Genomic DNA, 24956 nt, shown 5'->3' on the forward strand with positions numbered 1-24956 from the left:
GAAGCATTGTAATATCCGTGGCTCAGGCTACGGTGTGCACAGGCCGCGCTAGTAGTGAGAATAGTCCACCCAAACATAACCCGGCCTTCCACGCATGAGAAATGAACCCACCGAGCATGCAGTGTCGGGCAAATTGTCCTCCGGATGGTGTACGGCTGACAATGGAACCGGCCTGCGAGTGCCCTCCGGGCTGCGGGAGCCACGCGTCGTGCGCGCGACCTCCACCGTGCTCTAGCCTACGTATGGGCGAGACAGTTCGTTTGGGCGAGGCGAGGCGTGCAGGATAAGCGGGAGGGAGAAGGGAGGCCGGCGCACACGTGTGGCTGGCGGACTTTCGCGGCTGGGAGCTGATGGGAGCGGCCGGTAGACATGTGGACGTGTTGGCAGCGGCGTTGAATGCAATCCGCTTCTGCGATCTGAGGCTCGGGGTGCGATAAGTGGTGGGTCCCTTGGCAGGGCGTGTTCTGGTGATGCACAGTCAGCAATTGCGCGGGGACGTCGACCATGGAACGGGCGGCGGTGCGCGTGTTCTGTCGATCCCGCGGAGCATTTCCGGCGGACGAGGCGGGCGCACGGACGGCAGGGAGGACTGCTGGAGGACAGGGCTGGCTGTGCTGGTTAGCAGGGCGACGGGGCGATGGCCGGGTGGTGGGCTGGCAGCAGCAGCTGGCTGAGGCGGTGAGCGAGAGATCTGAGATGTGGCTGGTGATCCCGATGGCGATGGGGGTCGCCACTCTCGCCGCCCGTCCTAGCCAGAATGTGCTTATATTCGCCCCGAAATGGCCACCTTCTCCAGTCTTCTCCACACCTCCACCCCGCCCCCCAACTACTTATAGTGCGCCCAGGATGGCCACCTTCGTATCCGCTCCAGTCCACACGCCTTTCGTGCAGACCCAGTACGTCCACACCGCCTCCCCCGCCCTCGTACACCAGCCCCTCGCCACCCCGTCCTACGTCCACACGGCCTCCCCCGCCGTCGTACATCAGCCCCTCGCCACTCCGTCCTACGCCCAGCACGTCCTCGCCACCCCGTCCATCGGGACACCCACAGCCATGCCCGCGTACTACGTCCCCAACGGCTACCAGCGACCCCGCTCGCACTCCATGTCCTACGTGCACTCCCCCGCCCCCGCCCAGCGTCCCCAACTGTACTCCCCCGCCCCCGCCCAGCAGTCCCAAGTGTACTACTCCTACGGCCAGAGCCAGTACCCGCAGGCCGGGGCTGCCCAGCCCGTCTACACCACCGTGCACACCTCGAGCACCCCCTACCACGACGGCTACTCCCGCTCCCGCCGCGCGAGCACGAGCCACTCCTACCACCACGGCTCCCCAAGCCACCACCGCAGCCACTCGTCCTCGCACGGGCACAACAGCTCCCACCGCCGCTCGCACTCAACGTCGCGCTCGCACTCGCACTCGCGGCACCATAGCCAGCCGCAGGTCATCGTCTCGACGCCGAGCCACGTACGTACCCCCCACCGCGCTCACGCGTCCGACGCGGTGCTGACGCGTGCACACCCACAGAGCACACACCACATCAGCCAGCCTGCGTACCAGCAGCACCGGAGGTACTCGTCCGTCGGGGGACCGGGCCTGGGCGACCGCCTGCGCCACCTCTTCGGCATGCCGCCCTCGCACCGCGCGTACTACATCGACGCGCGCACCGGTCAGAGCGTCGACTACAAGGGCCGGCCCGTCTACCACATGTAAGGGCGCGTCCGTGGCGGGACCACCGAGTGGCTCCGACGACGCGACGGCTCGCGGGTGCTGGTGCCCGCGAGCCTCCTCCCGTGGTCGGGGCTGTCATACACCGCCTCTTCGTTACGCCCCCTTTATTCTGATTTATGACGGCCCCGGTTTCCCGTCTTGCTTCGTCTCGCATTTGCTTTGCTCTTTCTTAACGTTATTGCTCTCATGTCTGTGACGACCCGCTGGTATTTAACTCGCCCCTATGGTGCGAGGACGTGCGCTCACGACTTCATGACATTCGCGCCCCATCACATCTACGTAATGATTCACATCCATCTTACCCGATTCACATCCATCTTACCCAAAACTTCATTCGCAATTACGCATACGCTGTACTGTATTCCGTTGGGCCACGAGGTAGTGTGTGTACGGTTATTGCTGGCGCACCTCGTCGTCGGTGTCCCTCTGCATTGCCCTGTAATAGTAACACGTACCCGGACAAATACAATCAAAATTGGACTCAGACCAACCAGTCTCCGAGGAGTGAGACCGAAGTGGGACGGCGCACATCACCTGCATCGATCAGGCGGCGGACGCAAACTCAAACGGCGTGCTCGGTACCGACGCACCCGGCGTGGCGCGGGCCGGGCGCGCATCGGGCGGGGTTCGCTGCGGGCGCGGACGTCGATGATACGCCCGAACCGCACGACGTCATTCCATGCCTAGCGTGCGTCCGACTCGGCGCACTAACATCGCCTCGTGGCTATCGTGGCGCGCGGGGAGAGCACTGAGCCGGCATGTTATAGTTTCACTCTGTAACGTCATCCGGCGGCGTGCCGGGCGACCTGGGACGCACAGCTTGCGGATAATATTATTGTTGCGCACTTGGCCTCACAAGGCAAGCGGGACTGAGCACGGCATGGCGTACGTACATAGTGGTGGCACTGGTGGCAAGGGTTGTACATTCTGCCACGAAGGTACTGGAATATCTCCGAGTCCGAGTCGCCATCGAGGATTCAGTCAGTCAGATAGACAGGCCTGGCTAGATGCACTACGGCCTCCCATGATGGCCTTGCCGTGCCAAAGATACCACTGTCGCCAGCACAAAGTACCGTGACTGTCATTGTACAGGGGTTACAATCTTACTGGACGTGCGTAGCAAGTTGTGATACACGAGGCGAGTCACAATGTATCACCACCTCTCCGGTCTCCCAGGAGAACGACGACCTGGGGATGTGAGTCTGATGTTGATACTCTGCCATTCAACGCGGCACAGGCCCGCAGATCGTCAGTTTATGGCAATCTTCTTACCCCTTATGTCCCTCAGGCTTCTCAGTCGCCCCCGGCGAGAGTCTCAGACTATGACACAGGTCCAAGGCCTCGTGTAACAAGCATATAGGGATCGATCTATTACAGGAGCAACTTCTTGTACGTCTATAGCAAGCTAGGATCCTCTTTCGAGCTCAAGCGCTAAGCAACAACATGCGAGAAGCTCTATCAAGGGGAAAGGTACACTATCATTGGCAAGAGGGGCAAGCAAATACGCAGACGGTCCGCACAAGGGGTATGGTAGCAGTTGTACGACTAATCTTCGCATAGGGTACCGGTTCAAAACATACGATGCACATACTGAGAATTGGACGAGAGCACGAGAGGAAGACAAAGCACGACGAATACGTGTAATAATGGATAATGTAAGAGTGAAACGAAACTGCATGGGGGATCTAAGCATAAGCACACGAGACGCTGACACTCCCAGCAATTCTGCCGGGAGAGGTCACACGGCGCGAGGAGTTACCTTGGTCTGCCAGCAACGACACAGTCAGGGCTAGTGAGCACAAAGCTCACTCCGCCTCATCCATGGCACCTGCGGGCGGCTGCCGCACGGTGTCCGCCTGCTGCCAGAGGCCCACCTGCTCAATCATCTCTGTCATGCTCGCGATCACCGCCTCGCGCGCCTTGACCTGCGCAGGGTCGTCGCGGACGCCCTCCCACAGCACCGCAATGCTGACTTCGATCTGTAAACAACAACGCGGGGGTCGTCAGCACATGAAACATCAACGGACAAGGCACCACACAGTGCAGTACCGCCCGCGCGCAGCGGGGACTGGCGTCGGCGGAGGGGTGGGATATGGATGTCGAACGCACCTTCTGGGCAAGCGCCTCGAACGCCTCCTCGAGCGCCTTGCCGACTGCCTCCGCCGCAGCGTCCAGGCGCCCGAACAGCACGTCCACCGCGCCATTGAACATCTCGTCCTTGATGTCGCCCACGTAGTTGTGGAACACAGCCTGTAGCAAAGAGCGCGCCAGGCGTCAGCATCGTGGCCGCTCCGCGGGAATAACACGTGGTAGGGAGGGAGGGGTGCGTACCTTCTGCCGGGCGACGCTGCCAGTCCCGCGCTCCTCCATGGCAGCGTCGTAGCCATCAAACAGCTGCTCCTGGATGTGGGGTGCGAGGCACCGGCTCGTCTCCTTCTGTTGCGAGGTCACCGTGTCACGAACGACGTCTAGCGTCTTCTGCAGCGCGATCTTCGCCTCCTGAAGGCACAACTCGCCTTGGCCCCGCGCGCGCTCCTTCAGCCCCGACGCGGCAGACTGCTCGACGTCGTGCAAAAGGTTGTCAATCACGGTAAGGGTGGACTTCTCGAACGAGGCGAAGAGGTCCGCCTCGAAGACCTTCTGCCACGAGCTAGCGATCTGTCGCGTGAACGGGTTCGTGAGTTCGACATTCAAATCCTGTCGCCAGGACCCGTGGCGCCTCAAAGCTGGATGAAAGAGCTATGTTCAGAGACTGTGAGACATCACAGAGGAATTAATGGGCTTACTGGCTCGGTAAGTAGCCCAGTGCATAGAAGCCGCAAAGACATCTGAGGTTTCCACCGCAGCAGAAGATGCCTACGGGAGAATCAGTGAAAGCTACAAGAGTCACTGCATATACACGCACATTTTCGGCGCCGACTTTGCACTTCTCCTCCAGTCCATCTCTGAAGCGATCTTGCAGGCCTTGGACGCACTCCTCGATGACCTGCTTGAATTCCTGTGTGCAAAGTCAGATTGCGTCAGACTACATCGTGGTATGCACGCAAGCGTACCTTCACCAAGCGCGGCACAATACCGACGGGATCTCCACGCTTGTCAACCTTGGGAGCGGCAGGCTCTTGCATCCTGTAGAGATTGGCGCGGGGCAGACCAGCGAGCGCGTAGGGATCCAACCCATCCATGTCGTCCATGGGGTCGGAACTGGCCCAGCCACCGCCGTAGTGCATCCCGTCCATCGGGTCGTCATCCTCATCCTGCATAGACTCCCACTTCTCGCGCATCGACTCTCGGTCGGCGGCGGTGACGTCGCCGATGCCCTCCACATACGACTTGACGCCGTTGGCGAAGGTCTTCAGGTGGTTGAGGAAGTTGCGCGCGGCGCGCTCGCGGGAGGCCACGGTGAGCCTGTGGCACCATTTCTGCAGGTCGGGGATGCCAGTGTCCTCGACTTTGCAGAAGCACGAAGGATCTCCGTCGCCCTTGACTTGCCCTGTGATGCCCGGGTTATTGCTTGCCACATGCACGACTAGCATGACATTTACGTACCCTTGATGCGCACGTAGTCTCGCGCCGAACATGTGAAAACAGGGAGATTGATAGCAGAATAGTCTATGAAAGCGCGTCAATCAATGTCATGTTGTAAGGGTAAGCCAAGGAAGGTCTGCGTACCACGGATGTTCCTCGTTGGGTCAAAGCTATCCGGGTCGCGTTCTTCAGCGGCGGCGTCTGTTGGCAGCGTGAGTCAACGGAATGCCGAAGTACTGCCAATCCAACATACCATCCAGGTCTTTGAGACCTTGCCGGAAGTCATCCTTGAGCACCTCGCGAGAGAACTGCACGTGTTGTGAGCGATGATTATCATAGGACATGTCGCACGAGTTCTCACCTCCGAGCGCCTAAGCGAGCAGAAGGCGTTCTTATCTCTTTGAACCTTTGTCTGCTTCTTCTTCAAGGTGGCGAGCATGTCGTTGGCCTCCTTCTTCTGCTTGCGGAGCTCTGATAGCTCGGTCCGGCCTGCCTTAATGGCGTCGTTGGCTTCTTTGATCTTGCGTTCAAGGCTTTCCACCGTTACCTCCTCAGCCTCAGCGCCATCTTGGTTTTCCTCATCTTCGTCCTCCTTGTCTGAAGACTCAGAGCCGGACCCATCAGAGCCTTCGTCGTCGTCGTCGCTCTTGTCGGACTCTTTCTCGGAATCGGAGTCAGACTCTTGCTCAGAGAAGTCCGATTCATCGTCGATGAAGTCATCTTGGTCTTCGTCGCTCGACGCAAAGCTACTCTTTCTCTTCTTGGAAGACCCCTTCTTGCCGCCGCGCTGGTTCTTGCGCTTCTTCCCTCTGGATGTCGACTCTTTCTTGCCTGAGCTCTTGGCGGTGATCCGCGGTACAAACGGCTCTCCATCCTTCAACGCCGTCTTGTGCTCTTTGTACTCTGCAAGGTAAGCGCGTATCTCCTTCAGCTTCGCCTCCATGTCTGTCAATAAGGTCAGTTCACCATCTACTGAATACCCTTCCGACACGGACCTTTCACGGAATCCTCGGCGTCGGCCTTCTTCCTCCGCCATTCGTTGGTCTCTATCCTGCACCGACCAATCTGTTCCTCGATTGCCTCGAGCTCAGGCTCATCCTCAAGGCTCAGTGCTTGGATAACTTCACTGCACGAGACATCGTCGCACTTGGAGGCTTCAGACGAAGAAGTCAGTCCATGACTTTTCGCAGAAACCAGAGGACTGACCAATGAAGGTGATGGCATGATCGTCGTAGACGCCATCTGACATTGGGTACACTTTCAGCACTTCATCCTTGCAGAGTCGTGTCTAACTCACCCACTGACAATTACGAGGTCAGTCAATATATGTGAGACGATACAAGATAATATACGCACTCATGAGCTGCATTCTGAATGCGTCTCCCATCAGGTCTAGTACGTCGATGGTCAGTATGCGGTACGGTAAGTCGGCGTTCAGACTTACCGCGCGCTGTCTTGTCGTCGACTGCACGAGTAATAGGCGCGAGAATCCAGATGCAATCGCATTTCTTCATGTAATCCTTCGCGATGTTGTTTCGCGCTGCATTAGCGTCTGCGACACCGGGGAGATCGACCAGGATAGCTCCTGTGGACAGCGCAGGCGAGTCGCACTTCACCTGCACCTGCCGAATCAGCGGCCAATAGGCCGAACCATCATCGTCCTTGTCCTTCTTCTTGCCGCTATCCTTCTTCAGCAGATCCATGAGGCTACCTGAAGCTTCCTTCTCTTTCTCCTTGTCCTTCTTGTTCTTCTTCCCGTGCTTCTTCTCCTTCGAGTCGATGTACTTGGCCACCTCCTTCGCGAAGGTTTTCGAATCATTAGCACATACGTGCTTTGTCGTCCCCAAGATGGCTCTGATTTCTGGAATATAGGCTTAGACAACGGAAACGACGAGACGGAGCGAGTTGTTTGGAACACATACTCGGTTCGCGTGCGATAATCTGGTCAACCGACATGTGCGCGAGCATGTCCTGAGTGATCTTGGGATACACCGCGTGCACCTGTTTTCCCAATGAGAAGATATTCACTGCGCTAATATATGTGCATACCTTGGACCAAGCGACTCCTGCCTCGCCACGAAGGTCAGTAGTACGTTTCACGTTGCCGTCTTCATCTATCATGTCTTTCAGTAGGACAGCTAGCTCATCTCTCCACTCCCTCTCCGACAGGAAGGAAATGTCGGCATCGATCGTCTTCTTCGCGTGGTAGGCAATCTCAGTAACCACGGCCGTGCAAGCCCGCATGCCGCTAGTGGGCACAATGTTGTCTACAGACACATCACGAACGTATGTTAGATGGCTACAGACAAATATAGGGCCAAAGACTTACCGTCGAGGATAGCATTCAGGATAGACGACTTTCCAGCGCCGGTCGCTGAGAGGACGCATATAAGTCACGAAATAACCTGACTATATGCTGACAGGGGCCTACCTCCGCAGACAGCTATCATGGTCGTCGGCGCGCCTTGGCTCTGCAGACTGTAAAGGCTCGGTTTGAGACACAGGTGGGATAATTATGGTGATTACTTACCTCTCTATCTCTCGCAACCAGACCTCCTTGCGTAACTTGCTGCCTACTTCGAGGGTCTTGATGTTGGCCTTAATCGTTTTGACCATACCCAGACCCTCATTCAACGCCTCCTCAGGCAGATAATTGATCTCCTCCACAGACTTGAAAACCTTGTACAGAGGCTGCGTGATCTTCGATGAGGTTCTGCTCAGAGGTGCAGCTCGTGGAGGAAGCCGCGGTCCATTTGCGCCGTAATCTTGGGCACCTAGACCGTCGCTGCCAGCGTCAGGATCTGGCTTATAACTGCCGAAGGCCTATGCGCATATGTGAGGATTTCCATGTGCGTAACAATTATTAGACGACTCACGGCATGCCCAGCCTCTGCGGGTTCCGGTTTCACTATGTAACCCGGACTTTTCACGTCGGCAGAGTTCTCAGAGACTCCAGGAGCAAGTATCTTATATTCCTCTGGCTCGGGTTTGATGAAAGGCATCGCGTTCTGAAGGCGTTCAGAGCATGACCGGAACCGCGACATGATCATACTCACCGCGCGGGACGCCTCGTTTTCCTTCGCGCTCATGGCGAGGACTGAGAAAGGTCTCTAGATTTTCGGGATTTGTCGAGTACGAATGAGCACTGCAGTGGCTCGAGGCGAGATGGAAGTTGTAAGTAGGAGGCGCGTTAGGGGCAGACGCGCTTGATACAGTCGCGTTAGGTCACGACGGTGACGCGTCACAGACGCGTTTGTGGCTCGGTTGACTCACGGTCGTCAAGCGATTCCAAATATGGCCATGGATCGAATCAAAGCCACCCGACGCAGAAGCCACGGCTGTTCCATATTTGCAATCTGTGCCGGTCAAAGTTGGGTCAAAGCTATCAAGCAGTTGGCCATGCGGTTACGTACTATATAGTGTACATGACGACTGGTATGTATTCTCCAGAAGACAGGAAGAGTACAGTACTACTGCAAAAGACTTGTGTTATATGCCGCTGCAAAACACGGCATGCGAAGCTCTGCACTCCAGCTTGGAACAAAAATATCGCGATAACTACAACCGCTGAGGCAACCAATGTCCACGTAGACTTCGTGCGACATCCTCTTCGATGTTGGCAATGGAATAGGGATTCCGGTTGTCGCTCTGCTCCGAGAGGCCCAGGAGCAGATCACGACCTTGATCGAACTTCGGGACCAGCGACGCCACCGTGGATACTTCGCTTGCGATGGCACTTGGAGAGTAAGACATAGGTGGCTCCGATGCTACCGAGCACCACGACGAAGCAGTCTGCGGTCGTAATGGTACGTCAGAGTTTTGCTCTTCACCTCCACCTTCGTAGAACTCTCTCCAGTTCGTCATTTGACCCCGCAGTGCGCGACCACAGTGGCCCCCGTCGGGCAGTTCGTCCGATGAGAGAGAAAAACAAAGCTCGTCTTCTGCAACTTCTCCGTCCACGTATGACAATGCATCTTCAGAACCAATTTGAGAACCAAGGACCATGGCCGTCTCGTCGATGCCGACTGCGTCGTTCCAGCCTTCGAATTGGACCTCGCCGTCGAACAAGTCAGCATGCCAGCTAGCCCCGCTGTCGGCATCGACCGTAGCATGGTCCAGGTATTGTTCTTGCCAATTCATACGCTCCTGTTGACCGCACCAGCGGTGCACCTCGGGAGCAGTGAAAGCAAGCTCCGACAGCTCAGGTATAAGTCCAGCGTTGTCGAACAAGTCCATCGAACCATCCGAGAGCTGACGCGTGTCCTGCGCACTCACTCGTGACTCCAGAAGGACAGAGAGCTGCACGTCTTGTTCACAAACGTACTGTGTGCTGGACTCCTGCCTGCGAGCAGCATACAGCAAACCGTAGTCACCGTCGTCAAGAGCCCACAGTTCCTGGTCCAAGGCAGACATAGTGATGGAAGCTGGACTGGTGCGGACTGCGGCCCGCGGCACCGCATTCGATGACAAGGATTCCACAACCTCCGGTGCGTTCGATAGCTGGGACAACGGCTGACAGCATTGCTCCATCGAGTCTTCGATGGGCGGCGAGTTAAAACGGACCGTGGATTGTAGCGGCGAGGACGGAGGCCCCGTCTCTCCTTCAACAGCACATAGCGCATTGACGTGAGCACGTTCAAGAGGCGTGACTGGCAAAGGTGCAAAGAATCTTGACACAGAGGGCTGGATTGCAGCCGAGAGGGGATAACGAGGAAGTTGCGAAGCAGACTCCGAGGGGCGAAGGGAGACTGCAGAGCTGCGATCAACCGTGGCGTCGAGATTCTTGACTTGCTCTTCTTTCTGACCACCTTCTATCATTGATGTCGACCGCATCGCCGGATTCGCCAAAGTCTCCGACCATTTCTTGGATTGCGTATTGAGCACGACGGTACCAGCTTCCGCTTTGTCGGCGCTGTTACATTCGCTGTCGCCGGAGGGAAGACTCTTGCCGTCCATCTCGATGTCCCAGACAATCGACGCGGATCTCGTGGTACCCTTCTTCGTCTGGGCGATTGAGGTCCCGGACTGTTGCTCGACCTCGACAAGACCGCTTTCGTTGATCTCCGACGGAAGATGGTTCGTCTTGCTCTGCTGTGCCTTCTCACTGGAGCGGTGCTTCAAGCGTCCTTGTACGGGCTCTTCTAAGTCCACGTCGCTTCCTGAGCTTGGATGGCGACTTGAACTATCCGACGTCTCGTCGAATGCGTTTCCGCGGGGCCTGGGACTACGTTTCGTCTTGTTCAGGAAGTCGCTCTCAGAGAAACCCTTGGAGAGGACATCTAGAGTGTCTTGTTTGAGCAAGCATCCAGCGAGACGGGACATTGCATACCTCGCTTCGTCTTGAATGGAGCCACAGGTACGTTCGCCGACGCCTTCCCCTTGACAAAAACCCCATTTCGCTGTTCTGGTTGGGTCTGGATATGGATACTTTGGTCAGCTATTGCGAGTGAGCTGTGGGCAGCACATATAGATACCGTGAGTCGATTTTTTCCGATATTCTTCGCAGTAAAGCCATGCATGAGGGCTAGACCGGCGGCCAAAGAGGTACTCTTCTTTTTTCTCTTGCCCTTCGTGACCTCCCGTCTTCCACTAGTGGAGTCGCTCTCTCCGTCACTCAAGGCGGCGACGAGGCCTTTGGGTGCTACGATAGCTCGTTTCGTACGCCTTCGCTCTCGCCGTTCAGCAAGCCCTGGGGAGCGACAACATCAATGCGTTTTCGTGATCGACGATATGAAGACAGACTCGTGGAGTGCTCGGGATCTGACGCGTCAGGACTGTGTTGCCGTTTCTTGCTGGTCCGCTTGGACTTTGCCTCCGCCTTGGTAGCGTATCGGTCGAGAGTGAGTTGCTTGTTCACAGTTCCAGGCACTGCTTTGTCGATTTCTGCATGTCCTCTGTGTTCCGAGCGACGCTTTGAGCCCGCTTTGGGAACGTTCTCTTTCTGGCTTTGGGACCAGATGACCTGCTCTGGCGTTTCGGAGGTTTTCGATCGTCGGGTCTTCGATCGGGATGTTTTGGCACATCCAGCTGAGGCTTCAATCTCGCCATGAGACGGGACGACCGACTCGACATCCAGTGCTAACGGAACGCGGGGTTTCAGGATTGGTGTATCGAACGCTGAAGCCAAGATTTCTCTAGATGTATTCTTGCGTGTCGGAGTACCTCCCACGGCAGGTGAGTCACGGTCCCAAGCAGTGATAACGGTGCGGCCTTCACTAGTATAACGGGCGAGATACTGCCGCTGCGACTCTATGAAGTCATGGATGAACCTCGCCTTGTCTGGATGAGTCGCGGCAGGGATGGATTGCAGGTTTGCGGCAAGAAGGGGCGCCACCTCGGTATCAAAGGGCTTCTTCTGTCCTTGCATACGTATAGATGGGGTTCGACGCAAGTTGTAGGCGGTCCCGGGAGGCGAGACGAGTGAGGTGTTGGAGCCAAGAGAGCGGCGATGCGCGCCGTGTTGAACACACCACTTGCCTAAAGCGTAGTGACACTGACAGACGCCCTCGCTGTCTGAGTCCTGGTGTGAAGAACACGCAGCGGCACTGTCCGCCGACAACCGCGCTCATTTAAGTTGCCATTCTGTCTACATTTCCATTCTCACTCCCACACACACGTATACTAATATCTGTCTCGTGCAACACCAGCCAAGGTGAGGCGAGTCTTCATGCCGTGTACACAAAGTATGGGTTCCTAGATTATTCTCAGCATCTGTCAACTCGAGGAATCGTCACGCTGGGTGATACGTACTGTTGGTCCGTCATATCCATGAAGGCATGACGTTGCCTCTCCCTCTCAACATCTGCATCAGACCACCCGTTCGCCTCTTTCAATTGCGCGATAACTCCCCGTTTCTTCTTGTTCAGGTGCAGGTTGTACCACCGCATGAACAAGCAGAGGAAGATCTCCGCGCTGAGAAGAACGAGAATCGATATCTTCCCTGGGAGGTAGCCTGGCGCGTCCTTTGGCTGGAAAGTCTCCGTCCCGACGATGTTGGCGACGCAGAATGTAGCCAGGGTCATGGCGTTGATCGTGACCTTCTTCGTGTGACCACTTGTGTTACTTGCGTTGTAGGCATAGATCTGGGAGAGTGATGATCCATAGGTACCGATAATATACACCGCTTCAATGAGTAGAATATTAGACGACCTGAATATAATACTCGCAAAACATTGCTCACCGAATAGAATGACCCCTTTGTCATGGGTACCATTCATGGCGACCAACAATGCCGCGCCGACTATAGTGGGAATGAGTATGAAGACAATCGGCAGCATTCGTTCATTCTAAAGCTTCTCGTCAGGCAATATGCAAGAGGAGCTTAGAGAAATAACACACTGTTCTGTCGGACCACCACCCAACAATAATAGTCGTGAAAAACCCGATCACGCCGCTAGGAGCTGTGAGAATCAAGGTTTCCTTCGTGCTATGCTTGTTGTCAATTGGGGGGCGAGATGCCAGCGAATTTGAACACACGTATAGCCGTATCCCTAGCGTTGAACAGCAGTGAGCTACTTGGTCACGAAAGCGGTCCCAAGGAGCGCTTACCTTCACAATGATGTTGCTGACTTCAGACGTCCTTCAGTAAGCAAATCACGAGACAATGACGATGCTTACAGTTCGCAAGACCACCGTTGGGAATGTTCGCTGCGTAAAGTGTGGTTAGTCGACGTATGGGCATGAACTGCGTCAAACCGCACTCAGTAGCGTAGAAAGGACAATAAGCCAGGTTCGGATGTCGGTGAATGCTTCGATCAGCTGGTCCTTCTTGAGCTTCTTGTTCTCCGTCCCGCCTTGGTCATCGCGAATACGCTCGATGGCGGCGATCCTCTCCTCTTCACTCAGGAACTTCGCGTGCGCGGGGGAGTCGGGCATCCAGATAAGCACTGAGAAACCGACAATGATAGCCATGCCACCAAGGAGAAGGTAAACTATCTTGTAAGATGGAATGGACGGATTACTGGTGTATGACACGCCCTATGAGGTCCGGGAAGTCAGATATGCCCTTGATGAAACTCGCTTGTACCCACGTAGGCCACGAAACCACCAAACACAGCGGACAAGCCATTCTGGAGTGCATTAGACAGCCTCTCTGTAAATTGGACGGCAGGACTCACCATCATGTAGAAGAGTGCAATCCTGGAGGCCTAACAGCTAGTTCAGCATTTACCACGTTCAATCCAAGATACGACAAACCTGTTCGTCCTTCCTGTAGAACATAGACACTAGGAGAATAAGGATAGGTGCGACGCAACTCTCCAGTGCCCCTGTTTTCATACTTCAGACCGAGCCGTTGTAGAGATAGCCAAGTTGAACAGCGTACCGAGAAGCAGTCGCAATACGAAGAAAGGAGCAAATGATTTGGGGATAGCATGTAGCATCATGATTGCTCCCCACGCGAGGATGTTAAATCCCAAGTACTTTCCCAAACGGGTACGCTGAGATATGTACATCGTCGGGAAGACCCATACGAAGAAGCCTGGAGCCAGCATTGAGGGATAACCGGGCCGATTCGTATGAATACCACATACCGATGTAGAAGGAGAACGCCACAATGTTGTAGCCTTGACCTGTCACAGGGAAGCCCATGATACTGTAGAATATACTTGAGTAAGAATTCTCATGCGCTTGACTTGGGAAGCTCACCTCGCGTAACTCAGCGCCGTCTTGTCCCTTGAAGCAGTATATATCGGTCAATACCCAATTTAGTACTAACGCGTCAAACTCGGCACTCACAAATATTGCGTGAAGTACACCGCACCGCATAACGGTGGAATGACACGGTCCTAAGGCAACAATTGTCATGAGACAGGCAAAAGCGCGTGCGCGATCTGCGTACCAATTTCCGGCGCACTTTCAAGTATTGCTCGTCGGTGAACTGCACCTTTCGTTCCATACCCACTAGCCTCAGTGCCTCGTCCTTGTAGTCCATGTCATCCATGGAGACATCGTCGACAGCAACATCCTTCTCGTCGACCTCGACCGTGGCCGTCTTCTTCTCGTCAATGGACTCGGATCTTGAGAGGGACCGCGCCACATCCCGCCGGGACGCGTTGCGCAAGTGGTAGTCGACGGGGTCGGGCATCTCGCTCATTGAGGATCGTCAGAAGCGGTGCGATCGAGTGAGACGAAGAGTCCGTGTGCTCGAGGCAACTTGCTATAAGACTTCTCTTCTACGACTCGCCGGGTTCTGAGACATGCCTATCTAATCTGTCACCCCTGGGCCGGGAAATGGAGCAGCGGCTGCAACATGCGGAACATGCCTGGGAGCCGTCGGAGAATCTATGTCCTGTGTGCGGCTGGAGTCGCTGGAGTCTGATGAGATACACACCGAAGGGCCCTCACGTATCAAGGCTGCGATAAGTGATTCTATATAAACGTTAGCACAGGGATGAAAGGAATAAACGCCAAGCCGGGCCAAGCAACGGCATTGGAGCAGGTGAGCACCCGAGTAGGTTCTGTCATTGAGCAGACTGCCGTGATAGCTTGCCAGAGCTGGCCGTGCATGCATGCAGGTGGACGCAGCTTGAAGAAACGGTGAGTAGCGCCAGCTTGAACCAAGTGCCGGGCAGAGGGATTGCCTGATAAAGCAACAAGTGCGCCCCGATCGAGCCGGAGAACGCCGTAGCCACCGCAGACTCGCAGCCACAACAGCGACCAGGCTCAGACTTGTACTTCGCGCACCAGAATTTGTGAACCAAAGCTCCTGGAACACGACCCTTGGATTGTACACCTCATATAGTACCTGGCTCAGCATGAATCGCATCTTTGGATCCTCGTCAAGCAAGAAACCTAAGCCGAACCTTCAAGATGCCATTTCATCCGTCAGTACGATCCTGCAGCTTGGCCGCCCATATCTGATCGAGGCGACAACGCCAGACAGACACACGTATGGCTTCGGTTGAAGTCAAGATCAAGAAACTCGATGGAGAGCTTGCACGGTACAAGGAGCAGATGAGCAAGCTGCGGAACGGCCCCGGAAAGGTACGTCGACCGTCTATGCCTGTGGTAGCGCGTGTTCATGTGAGACCTTTGCTTTCGCGTCTCAGAATGCAATCCAAGAGCGTGCCCTTCGTACTCTGAAGCAGAAGCGGATGTACGAGTCACAGTTGGCGCAACTCACCCAGCAGACATTCAACATGGAGTCTGCTGCACTCGCTACAGAGAACTTGCGCAACACAATGGCGACAGTTGACGCTATGAAGCAAGCGAACAAGGAAATGAAGAAGCAGTACGGAAAGATCGACATCGACAAGATCGAGGTAAGCCGTCCTACTTCTGCTTTGTCGCAGTACAGCGGTCGATACCATCGGGCCAGAACATACACTACGAGATGGAGGATCTATTGGAGCAAGCCAACGAGATCCAAGAGTCGCTTGGACGCTCATACGCGGTACCCGACGAGATAGACGAAGCCGACCTGCAAGCAGGTACGTACAGTCAGTCATGATCGCCTGCAATAACTTATCAATGACATCGTGGCAGAGCTCGACGCCCTGGAGCTGGACGTCGAAGAAGAAGGTCCATCGTACCTGGCAGATCTCAATAAGACCCCAGACTTCATAGATGAGCCGCCTGTAGAGCTGTCTGAGGTAGGTCACTTGCGTGTATGCTATGGTCATCCGTTGCTAATGAACATCAAGGCGGAACACAAAGAGGCAGTGAAGACAACGGCATAGTGATCATCTACCTTGTTACATTACATCTGCGGACCCCATAGGATTTGTACAGTATACGCAGACCTGGCGCTCATATAACCCTTTCCGAATATCGTGTACGGTCATCCTATAAGTACTTTCCAACGTGAATACGTGGATACATCCACAGCAGTGACTACTCTCTAATGATCCGGATGCATGACTCATTTTTCCGAGGCGTACCACCGGTCGTCCGCATACCTATCGTTGTTGTCTTCTGTTGACCAGTCCCTTCGACATGACGGGGTCAGAGAAGCAGCCTTTGGGCAGCTTGTCCTTGAATCCTTCGTACCTCGATTCTGATATCTAGATCACACAGTGGAGCAGATAGCTGTGCCGAATGCATCTTTTGAGTACCTGAACCCGGGGAGCTGACTTACAAGTACAACCGACGGATAGGCTGAATGGCACAACGGCATGAAGGGACAGATATCCGGCACCAAGCTGACGCCCTCAGAGATCTAGGATCCTTCAACTTGACGGCAGCCCGTCATTCCGTGCAGCACTAATCAACCCCTCTCATATGCAACCGAACAGATCTAGTACGCGTCTGGCCGAATCGAATGTGCCCTGGATTTAATTACGACGGTGAAGCGCTCCTCGTCAGTCCACTGTACATGTGGGATTTGGAGGACACGCACATCGGAGCTCTCAATGATGTAGTCCTCGGTGACAATCACATCCACTGAGGCATTTCAGCGTGGACTGGGCTTGGCTTCAACACTGAGTGCGAGGGACACGCTGACGAAACACAGTCTCGGCCACAGATGGTCGGTGAGAGTAACTATCCAAAGTGACGAGAGACGGCGCTCGTATGCAGTCGACTCTGCATCAGTGACGACGTGCCTCTGCTGACCCACTGAAATGAATGTCGACTATACTCACAGCACCCGTCGACTGAGTAATCATAGAAGGTACAATGTGAATTGCACGCTCGCCAGCTCCAGCCTGAGACTGGGATAGGTAGGGACATACGGCCATCAGCCATAACGCTTCTCCAGTGCATCGTCTTCCGCAAACCAGTCAATCGCCGCTCGAGTCTCCTCTGAAGACGCAATGTTGACTATCGTCGATTTGCTTTGCGAGTCTGACAAGGGATATTAGCTTTGGAACCATCGTCATACAAGATGACGCACAAGCATCCAGGGCCTCCAGACCGTTCTCCCTGCCGATGCCGCTCTGCTTCATGCCTCCCCTACTCGAGTTCATCAGATCACGAAAACACATCGATGTCGATCCGACTCACCAGGGCGAACTAGGGTCATTCCGATGGTGGGTATTGACCCACACCAGGCCTGCCTCAATCTCAGCCGCTACGCGGTGAGCTCGGGAAAGGTCGTTGGTCCAGATGCCTGCGCCAAGGCCATACTTGCATGCGTTCGCGAGTTCGACACCTTCTGACTCGTCCTGAACCACAGACGCGTCAAGTCCACCGGTAGCGGGGCTGAAAAAGCGACAGCGTGCTCACGAAGAAGCGCTTGACTACCACGACTGGACCGAAGATCTCTTCTTGCCAGAGGTCATCCTCGAGTTGCACGTCTGAGACGACAGTCGGTGGGAAGAAGCTGCCTTTAGAGAAGTCGTGCCCGTCGAGGGGGGATATCCCTGTGAGTCTCCGGCCGCCGGCCAGAATGTTCCCAATGTACGGACGCTGTAGCAGGCGTTCGATGCGTTCGATCTGGCCGTGGTTGATGACAGTTCCCATCATTGTCTTCTCATTCAATGCTACATCCCATGTGTCAATTCATCCGCAATAGGTAGTAGCCGGAGTACGTACGATTGCCCATTCTGGCGGTTATGCTCTCTACCTTCTTCAAGAACTGTTCCATGAACTCATCATAGATATCATTATGAATGATTAGACGCGTTCCCGACACGCAGGTCTGACCAGAAGCTATGAAGCAAGCGAATGCGGCACCTGCGACTGCAGCCTGGATGTCTGCGTCTTTGAAGACAACAATAGGCGCCTGCACAGTGGTGTTTAACAGGGATGCTTGGTTCGTCACGAGTGATGGTCTGCACACCTTTCCGCCTAGTTCGGCCGTGTACCCCGCTAGATTGGCACCAACAAGCTTGCCAACAACGCGGCCTGTCTTTGTGCCTGCCTATCGTGAAAAGTCAACTAACGCTCCCAGGTTGAACTCGGCAACGACTCACCGTTATATCAACCTTCCTTACAAGCGGGTGTGACGCAAGCTCGGGGACAATGGTTCGTCCATAACCCGGCAGCACGCTCAAGACTCCGGGAGGGACTGGAATAGCGAACGTTGTCGACAAGGCCTATGAATAGAGAATGGGCACTTACCGCCAGCTATCACGGACAGCTCCGCGAACTGCAGTATCGACAGCGGCGCTGCTTCGCTAGGTTTCACGATCACGGTGTTCCCAGCTGCCAGAGCTGGCGCGAGCTTCTTGATCGCGATGAGAAGCGGGTGGTTGAAGGGCTACACACGGCTGGTTAGGCTGGCACAAAGCTCATGCATGATAACACTCACCGTTACTTGCGCTACCACACCAAGGGGGACACGCTGCACGTAGTTGAGTAGCTGGCCTTGAGTCGGTGCGATGAACCCTTGATGTGTCCTGATTGCTGCTGCGAAGTATTCACTAAAAGTCGGTCACATAGGACTGCAATGCGATGACGGAAGGCGGAACTAACAGCCACTCTGGAAGACGACTGAGTTGTGCCTTCATTTCCCTGATTGGTCTCCCAGTTTGCATGGACTCCAGATACGCGAATTCGTCCATGCGCATTGAAAGAATACCAGCGAGGTTGGAAAGCACTGTAGCACGCTCGAGCGCTGGTGCCTTGGACCATATGCCAGACCTGAAATTCTGATGTGCGTCGTATATCGTGGTCTGTGCGTCCTCCACATTCGCCATGACAACTCTGCAAATCAACCGTAGGCATATAAGTTGAGCACAAAATGTACAACGTACGTTGCAACGTCTTCACCAGTCGCAGGATTCTTCACGACGTGCCTACACGCGTGCTACCGGTGTGAGAAGCGCACGCCTGCCATTGTAAGAGTGCTCACTCCTTGCGACCGCTGGAATCTGGGTCTGCGAGTCTATCCATTGTGTGCGTCGCAAATGGTCCATAACGAGTGCGGCTCAAAGAAGGATTGAGTACGCTTTGCGCCTCAGCGTGCGGCTATTGTAAACGGTAGCCAGTGAGCTCGCAGACATTGTCACTCTTGAGGGAGGTGCTCACCAATCTAGCTTTGCCGCGCGGAAGCCTCATGCTAGACAGAAGGCACTGTGCTAGGATTCGTCAAGCTCAAGAGGGACTCAGAGGACTCGGAGGACGAGTCAATGTGTCGAGTGCGCGTACAGAGTCGGCCCGGCTGTCGAGGGTTGGTCGAGAGTCGAGCGGACCGCTTCTGAGATGCATCGGGCCGAACTCAACACCGGCGCTACCCTATCGTCGATTGCGCCAGGACCCCCAGCAAGTCGCACACATGTCAGATACAAAATGGCCGAGATCCAGGCCAAAATGTCCGCACGATTTTGACCCTGCTGTGTCCGCACCGGTCTCGGAGCTGCCAAAATCGGCTCAAAAACGTCCGCATGGCCGATGTAACATACAAAAAATCGCTAAAATCTCGTAAAAAAAATTCAATCGCCCTCTGTGTGCTTGAAACGATAGCGGGTACAAGAAAGAACTAGCGATGGACATTCCCTTCATCTGAATTTGCCGAATCCGCGAACTGTCCCGATCTGGGCTTGAATCCCCCAGAGAACAGACAATATCTGCAATCGGCCCCATGCTTGCGTTCCGTTCCAGCCTCAGGAGCCTGCAGAGACCCTTCACAGCAGTTTCTTGGCGACGAGGGCCTTCATGTAGGTACCACATCGCGGAGCTCGACGAACTCACAAGGTGAGCTGTTGCCCGTCACGAGAGCGTGACCCCGTGACGGCAGGCTCCAAGACGGTAGTACATAGTGGCTGACGGAGTAGATTCGCGGCGTGGATTGCCGGGAGGTTGCAAGATCGACATGCTACCACCGTCGGCAAGAGGTGCGTGAAGTTCGATGAACCGCGGTCGTATGGGCGTTGACAGATTTGAGCGCCTCGTAAGCAAACCCGGAACAGTCAGAATTTCAGCTCTCTGTTGTTACAGCATGCAGATTCAACGGACACGCACGCTTAGAATGAAATGCGCGCACACATGCCCTACTACGCCGTATATTATCACTCAATAGCGATCTCCCTCGCTCCGGGTACACAGAGAGGGGTGAACCCCGCGGGCATCATGGCGGCCACAGCGGTACAGTGCAGTGACTTTCAAGGGGCCTATGCAAGTACTGTACGTTTAGTGGGCAGATGCGGAAACGTGGGGAAAGCACTCGCCGGGATAGCGAGGCCTGCCTATTGGTAGGCCATCTTCGAGGCTTTTTAGACACGTATACGCTCGTAGTTGCATTTCTGCCATCTATAATGGGGTTGGATGCGAATCAGTATGGCTCGAAAGTGTACCCCACTTACCAATGGAGGATCGAGGCATACGAGTGCGGAAGACTGATGCGCCGCACGCCGGCCAACTCTAGGCATTAACTTGAGCATTTCGGGGGAGCGCAAGAGCACAGAGCCCACACAGGAAGTTCGTTTGCCGGGACAGGTCGCCGGTTGACGTCGGCCAACGGGTCACCATATGTCCGCACGTCGATCTGACGTGCGAGCACGATGGCCTGTATGGCCGCATAGCGATGCAACCTGGGGCGTCCGCAGAGCCCTTCATGTCCGCATGGGCATCGGACGTTGGCGAATTTCGGGGACCGTTTATGGCCGCACCGGTATCTGAGATCTATGGGCGCTGCGGGGGGTCCTATTGCGCCTCGCTGACCTTCCGCTGACCGCAGGCGAAGAAAACACGCGTGCCAATGTAGCTATAGTATGAATCTCAGCCATGCATTGTTGGTACTTGCACTCGAGGTCATATAGGTGCAAATTCGGCGTGCGGTTCGTTAATGAGGGTACGTATTGCTAGACTGTACCCAACTGGTTGCATTGGTATGATTGGCATACATACTGTATGAATCTCGTGCTGCTACTGAATGCGATGAGTGACGTAGGGAAATGACAACGGCGTGGTCATGACAGGAAGCCTCGAATAGCGCCTCCGACGTTTTGTACGTCGAGCCTATGGGCTGGTTCAACACATTGCAAGACGTTCGATACCACAAAGCACTCACAGGAATGTATCATGGCCCCACACGCCACCGAGCTCATAGTAGCTCACCATATTGTTCCCTGTCATACGCAGAGCATCCGCTACCTCCCGCTGCTGCTCGACGGGGAACAGGATGTCGCTCTGCACGCCGAGTATGAGCGTTGGCGTGTTAGCCAAAGGCCGCAGTCCCTCTGCCAGCTCCGGTAAGTGAGCCGGCGGGTTTGGTGGTGGTGGATGCGACTTCGAATGTGACGTGAGCCAGTGGTAATGCTGATGTGCAGGCGAAGAAGGTTGCGAAACCAGGGATGGTGGGAGCGGCGGAGGTGCCGAACGTGGTGGCGGAGGTGTCAGCCTCAGCTCGGCGAGCGCAGAGCTTGTCAAATCGAAGACATCCATTGCCTTGGAAATATAAATGAGCGAATTGGCGTCGTACTTGAGACAGAATGATTCGCCCTGGGAATAGTCGAGGACCGTCAAGACTTTATGGGGTTACCAAAGCGCCGCAATACGTACCTGATAGTCAAGATATGTTTCTATCAAGAAGTCAGGGCAGAGCGCTGGTACGCGTGGAGAACCCGAGTCCTCCGCGCCCGTGGATAGTGCGGACTGCGGTGCGGGTCGCAGCCTACGCCCAAATCTCTGATCCCATTCAGGACCTGACCGGTAAGTGATAGTGGCAATTTCTGTGTTCAGACCGGGTGTCAGCCACACTCGTCCGACGACACCTCACGGAACCTAACTCACGCCGGGCGAGCTTCATGCCAGTGTGCGGCGGCAAACCGTCATAATAGAAACCGTTGTTCCAATTGGGGTCTGCCATCAGCACTTCGAGAAGATCAGTATGTGCGATTGAGTCGGTGTTTCAACCATTGTTGACGCACCACTACGTTGCGCGAAACGCATAGCGATTGCGCCAGGGCTGCTGCGCGTGGTCCCACTAATGCTCACCACCTTGCCGACGCGTTCGGGGTGCAGCCAGCCTGCAGCAAGGCTTTGCATTGCGCCCATCGAGCATCCGACGCTTGCATACAATTGATGAATCCCGAGGTGGTCGAGGAGGCAGAATTGCGCCCGGACCATGTCGAAGATAGAGAGGATCGGGAAACGCGTCGCGTACCGCTGACCTGTCGTGGGGTCGATTGACGAAGGGCCGGTCGAGCCATAGCAGCCGCCGAGGACGTTTGTACAAATGATGAAAAATTGGTTCGTATCGAGGGCACGACCAGGGCCGATGAACTTCTCCCACCACCCTTCGGATGGGTTGAGGTCCGTAGAGGCAGCATGTGACGACGCGGACAGGCCTGTGTGCAGGAGAATGACGTTGTCCTTCGCCGGAGACAGAGTGCCCCAAGTCTCGTACGCGATGTCAAACTCAGGTAATGCCGGAGCGTAGGTTAAGGGGAGGGGTTTTGAGTGGTTGTAAGTCTTGTAGGACCGTGGATTTGGCCGCTCGTACGGCGGCTCTGGCTCCGCGCTTGGAGGTAAGGCGCGAGATGTGGATGGCGAAGAAGTCGCAAGATTTGACGACTGTCGCGAGGAGCGAAGGCGTGACTCTCGAGCCGCGTGCGCCTCAACGCAGGGAAACTTGGGACGGTCTCGAGGTTTTGAGGTAGACGCGATTGAGGCTTCATTTGCCGGTGAGCGGATGGCGGGCCTCCGGGCTGGGGCATGAGGCAGCCTAAACCGTCTGGGTCCGACCTTCGAGAGGTGGGAAGTCACTCCAGGCATGTCCGACGCAAATCCGGGACGAGCTGGGGAAGATGCACGAACGGGAGGACAAAGTTAGATGGTGGGGCGGAAGTCGAGGAGCGAATCTGGCAGAGTCAACCACGCGGATGGAGGGTGGAGACAAATATAAGGCCAAGGCCCTCCCGCGGTAAGTAATCGGTGGGTCTCCATTTGTGTGGTAAGCTCGGGACGGCGAAGGAACCTGGCGCGCCATGCCCGGCGATGGCGAAAGAATTCGCAAGCACGCAACCGCGCACGGTCACGTGTGCACATACTTACACGCCACGGACGCGCGTACCGCTGTCGCGCATCGGGACTCGCTCCCCAACCTTCGACTACCAGCATCACTCGTGCGACGGACGGATGCAACTTCGAAATTTTCGGGAGAGATGCAACGGCCTCCGTCCACTGCAACTCTATTGAGAAGGCTCCGTACGATTAACGCCGCTCCTTCCCGCTCCCACGGCCTCAACGGATATACGACAACCGTCTGAAAGCGGAAGCGCACAACGCCATACATACCCGTCAGTGCGTTCCTAGCTTCAAATTCCAAGTTGGCTATGCACTTGACTAGAGATAATCAGGCCGTTTACTGACGTCTGGAACTACATATAGACCACTCACCGTGGCATCGGCCCGACCGCTCTCGACCGGTCTTGACTTTACGATGTGAACCTCAAGTAACGGCCGCCTTGGGAGAGCATGTAATGCAACGGAGCGCATTGGTGAGCCGCCTCGGGACTTGCTGAAGATACCGAGGATTGGCTGGTCAAGGTATCAGTGCGATATTACTGCCACGAAGTGGAAGTGACTCAAAATAGCGTGGTGACCCTGAGAACGCAAGAAATTCTGAGGTCACCAAAGGCACAGAAAACACGACTGTCCACGAACAAGCGGCGATGGTCCTCTGACCAACTTCCAACTCTACATCATGGGGCTGGTTCGTCCTCCTAAAACCCGGCTGATAGACCCTGTCGTGGCTAGATAGAGATTAGCAAGTGTGCCGACTTGCGCATTCAGTGACCTCTTTCCGCATGGCCCTGGTAAGGAAATCACGAGCACATATCCGAGAGATACGGGGGTCCGACGCTAGAACCTCTCTACGTACGTGGGCTAGTATACGGAACGCGCGCCATCCTTGTAAATGCCTTCTAAACTTGCGGTGAACATACATCACTAGTGCGACCGCCCACGGCCCCGCCGACGATAATGCCATCATGCCATTGCCATGCTAGCTAGGTAGCAGACTCAATGATCGGATGTGAAGGGAGTCGCCGGCCACCCCAGCGCGTGTATGAACTTGAAGCACCGATGCATGCACAGATGTGCGAACATAAAATTCGCACTCACATGGTCATGTTCTAACATCAGGGTTTAGGGATGGACATAGGTGTGCCTGACCGGTCCCTTCGCAACATGTCAGTCTTTTTCTCGATCATACTCATGAAGCAAACGTGACACGTACTAGTACGCCAGAAGCTCGACTTGACGGTACCGGTCAGTTCGCTATGCACGACCAATCCTGCTTGTTCCGAGTGGGTAGTTAATTTCAGTTGAGAATCTCGGTATCAGAATCCCCTGAGCTCAGCATTGATTGTGGCAGGTACCAGCGCACGCGTATCGTGAGCAGGCCGATCAGCTAGGGGCCGAAGCTGACATGAATGTCTTGCGGACAATTGAGATCGTACGTCCGTACAGTTAATACAACGCGGGGATTGCAGTGCCAGTAGATCGACGACAGCAATGCTGGCATAAGATGTGACGCAAAGCCTACCGACTGCTGTCATAAATGTTGTGACGACACAGAAGGCACGGCAACAGCGATGCAACAGGGTGTAGCATAGGTCCCAGTTGGATTCATACTGCGAACGACCGACAAGTTCGTGCCACAGTCAATATTGTCATCCGCTGTGCTGATCATAAACACGTGTTGATATCCCTTTGCGGACGTTCTTCGCACGCTTACTGATCAGGGCTGTTGAACGTCTCAGGCAGCCTGCGTTCATCGCCCTAATACCCTGCCCGCATCTATCAGCTCATTCCAGTCCAGCTCCCTACCACTGTTTTTCTGTGCTTTTACTGAACCCTCTACAATATTTCATGTC

The 24956-nt window shown here is 55.2% G+C and overlaps 7 protein-coding genes across 7 annotated transcripts; 2 read left to right on the top strand and 5 right to left on the bottom strand.

Moving 5' to 3' along the window:
* Nucleotides 1-846: 846 nt before the first annotated feature.
* C8Q71DRAFT_719680 (uncharacterized protein) lies at nt 847-1710 on the top strand (the record flags this gene model as incomplete). The annotated part of the gene is made up of 2 exons (XM_047921313.1): nt 847-1464; nt 1525-1710. The coding sequence occupies 2 exons, from the start codon at nt 847-849 to the stop codon at nt 1708-1710; spliced, it is 804 nt and encodes a 267-aa protein (XP_047784879.1).
* A 1350-nt stretch (nt 1711-3060) lies between these two features.
* On the bottom strand, nt 3061-8610 carry C8Q71DRAFT_28517 (Dynamin family-domain-containing protein). The gene is made up of 23 exons (XM_047917532.1): nt 8527-8610; nt 8310-8458; nt 8130-8261; nt 7784-8076; nt 7685-7731; nt 7583-7627; nt 7303-7520; nt 7176-7254; nt 6698-7114; nt 6610-6645; nt 6551-6553; nt 6460-6495; nt 6249-6407; nt 5615-6198; nt 5507-5561; nt 5398-5454; nt 5275-5337; nt 4782-5218; nt 4634-4726; nt 4515-4584; nt 4060-4454; nt 3838-3978; nt 3061-3707 (listed from the first exon to the last, which is right to left on the bottom strand). Exons 2-23 carry the CDS (start codon nt 8340-8342, stop codon nt 3534-3536), a joined length of 3567 nt encoding a protein of 1188 aa, XP_047784880.1. The 5' UTR covers nt 8343-8458; nt 8527-8610; the 3' UTR covers nt 3061-3533.
* C8Q71DRAFT_865883 (uncharacterized protein) lies at nt 8611-11620 on the bottom strand (the record flags this gene model as incomplete). Its single annotated transcript, XM_047928277.1, has 4 exons — nt 8611-10532; nt 10583-10667; nt 10728-10942; nt 10996-11620. The coding sequence occupies 4 exons, from the start codon at nt 11618-11620 to the stop codon at nt 8812-8814; spliced, it is 2646 nt and encodes an 881-aa protein (XP_047784881.1). The 3' UTR covers nt 8611-8811.
* Nucleotides 11621-11771: 151 nt separating this feature from the next.
* On the bottom strand, nt 11772-14790 carry C8Q71DRAFT_731235 (MFS general substrate transporter). Its single transcript, XM_047922161.1, has 16 exons — nt 14093-14790; nt 13990-14039; nt 13900-13926; nt 13785-13846; nt 13577-13732; nt 13450-13520; nt 13371-13400; nt 13284-13322; nt 12954-13230; nt 12871-12900; nt 12802-12821; nt 12730-12743; nt 12592-12679; nt 12434-12539; nt 12004-12376; nt 11772-11946 (listed from the first exon to the last, which is right to left on the bottom strand). The coding sequence occupies exons 1-16, from the start codon at nt 14345-14347 to the stop codon at nt 11919-11921; spliced, it is 1626 nt and encodes a 541-aa protein (XP_047784882.1). The 5' UTR covers nt 14348-14790; the 3' UTR covers nt 11772-11918.
* Nucleotides 14649-15940, top strand: C8Q71DRAFT_28607 (vacuolar protein sorting-associated protein 60). The gene is made up of 7 exons (XM_047917539.1): nt 14649-14790; nt 14851-15077; nt 15133-15237; nt 15303-15515; nt 15572-15683; nt 15739-15845; nt 15897-15940. The coding sequence occupies exons 2-7, from the start codon at nt 15009-15011 to the stop codon at nt 15930-15932; spliced, it is 642 nt and encodes a 213-aa protein (XP_047784883.1). The 5' UTR covers nt 14649-14790; nt 14851-15008; the 3' UTR covers nt 15933-15940.
* Nucleotides 15941-16930: 990 nt separating this feature from the next.
* C8Q71DRAFT_793674 (aldehyde dehydrogenase) lies at nt 16931-19029 on the bottom strand (the record flags this gene model as incomplete). The annotated part of the gene is made up of 12 exons (XM_047925492.1): nt 16931-17037; nt 17087-17145; nt 17197-17357; nt 17419-17675; nt 17728-17917; nt 17975-18055; nt 18108-18202; nt 18256-18394; nt 18446-18557; nt 18610-18840; nt 18891-18932; nt 18989-19029. 12 exons carry the CDS (start codon nt 19027-19029, stop codon nt 16931-16933), a joined length of 1515 nt encoding a protein of 504 aa, XP_047784884.1.
* Nucleotides 19030-20821: 1792 nt separating this feature from the next.
* On the bottom strand, nt 20822-22980 carry C8Q71DRAFT_28802 (homoserine acetyltransferase). Its single transcript, XM_047917559.1, has 5 exons — nt 22005-22980; nt 21868-21948; nt 21637-21806; nt 21146-21576; nt 20822-21093 (listed from the first exon to the last, which is right to left on the bottom strand). The coding sequence occupies exons 1-5, from the start codon at nt 22849-22851 to the stop codon at nt 21045-21047; spliced, it is 1578 nt and encodes a 525-aa protein (XP_047784885.1). The 5' UTR covers nt 22852-22980; the 3' UTR covers nt 20822-21044.
* Between the last annotated feature and the right edge of the window lie 1976 nt (nt 22981-24956).

This window comes from Rhodofomes roseus (assembly GCF_022264815.1).
Source record: "Rhodofomes roseus strain CIRM-BRFM 1785 chromosome Unknown C8Q71scaffold_1, whole genome shotgun sequence".
In the NCBI taxonomy this organism is placed as follows: Eukaryota; Fungi; Basidiomycota; class Agaricomycetes; order Polyporales; family Fomitopsidaceae; genus Rhodofomes; species Rhodofomes roseus.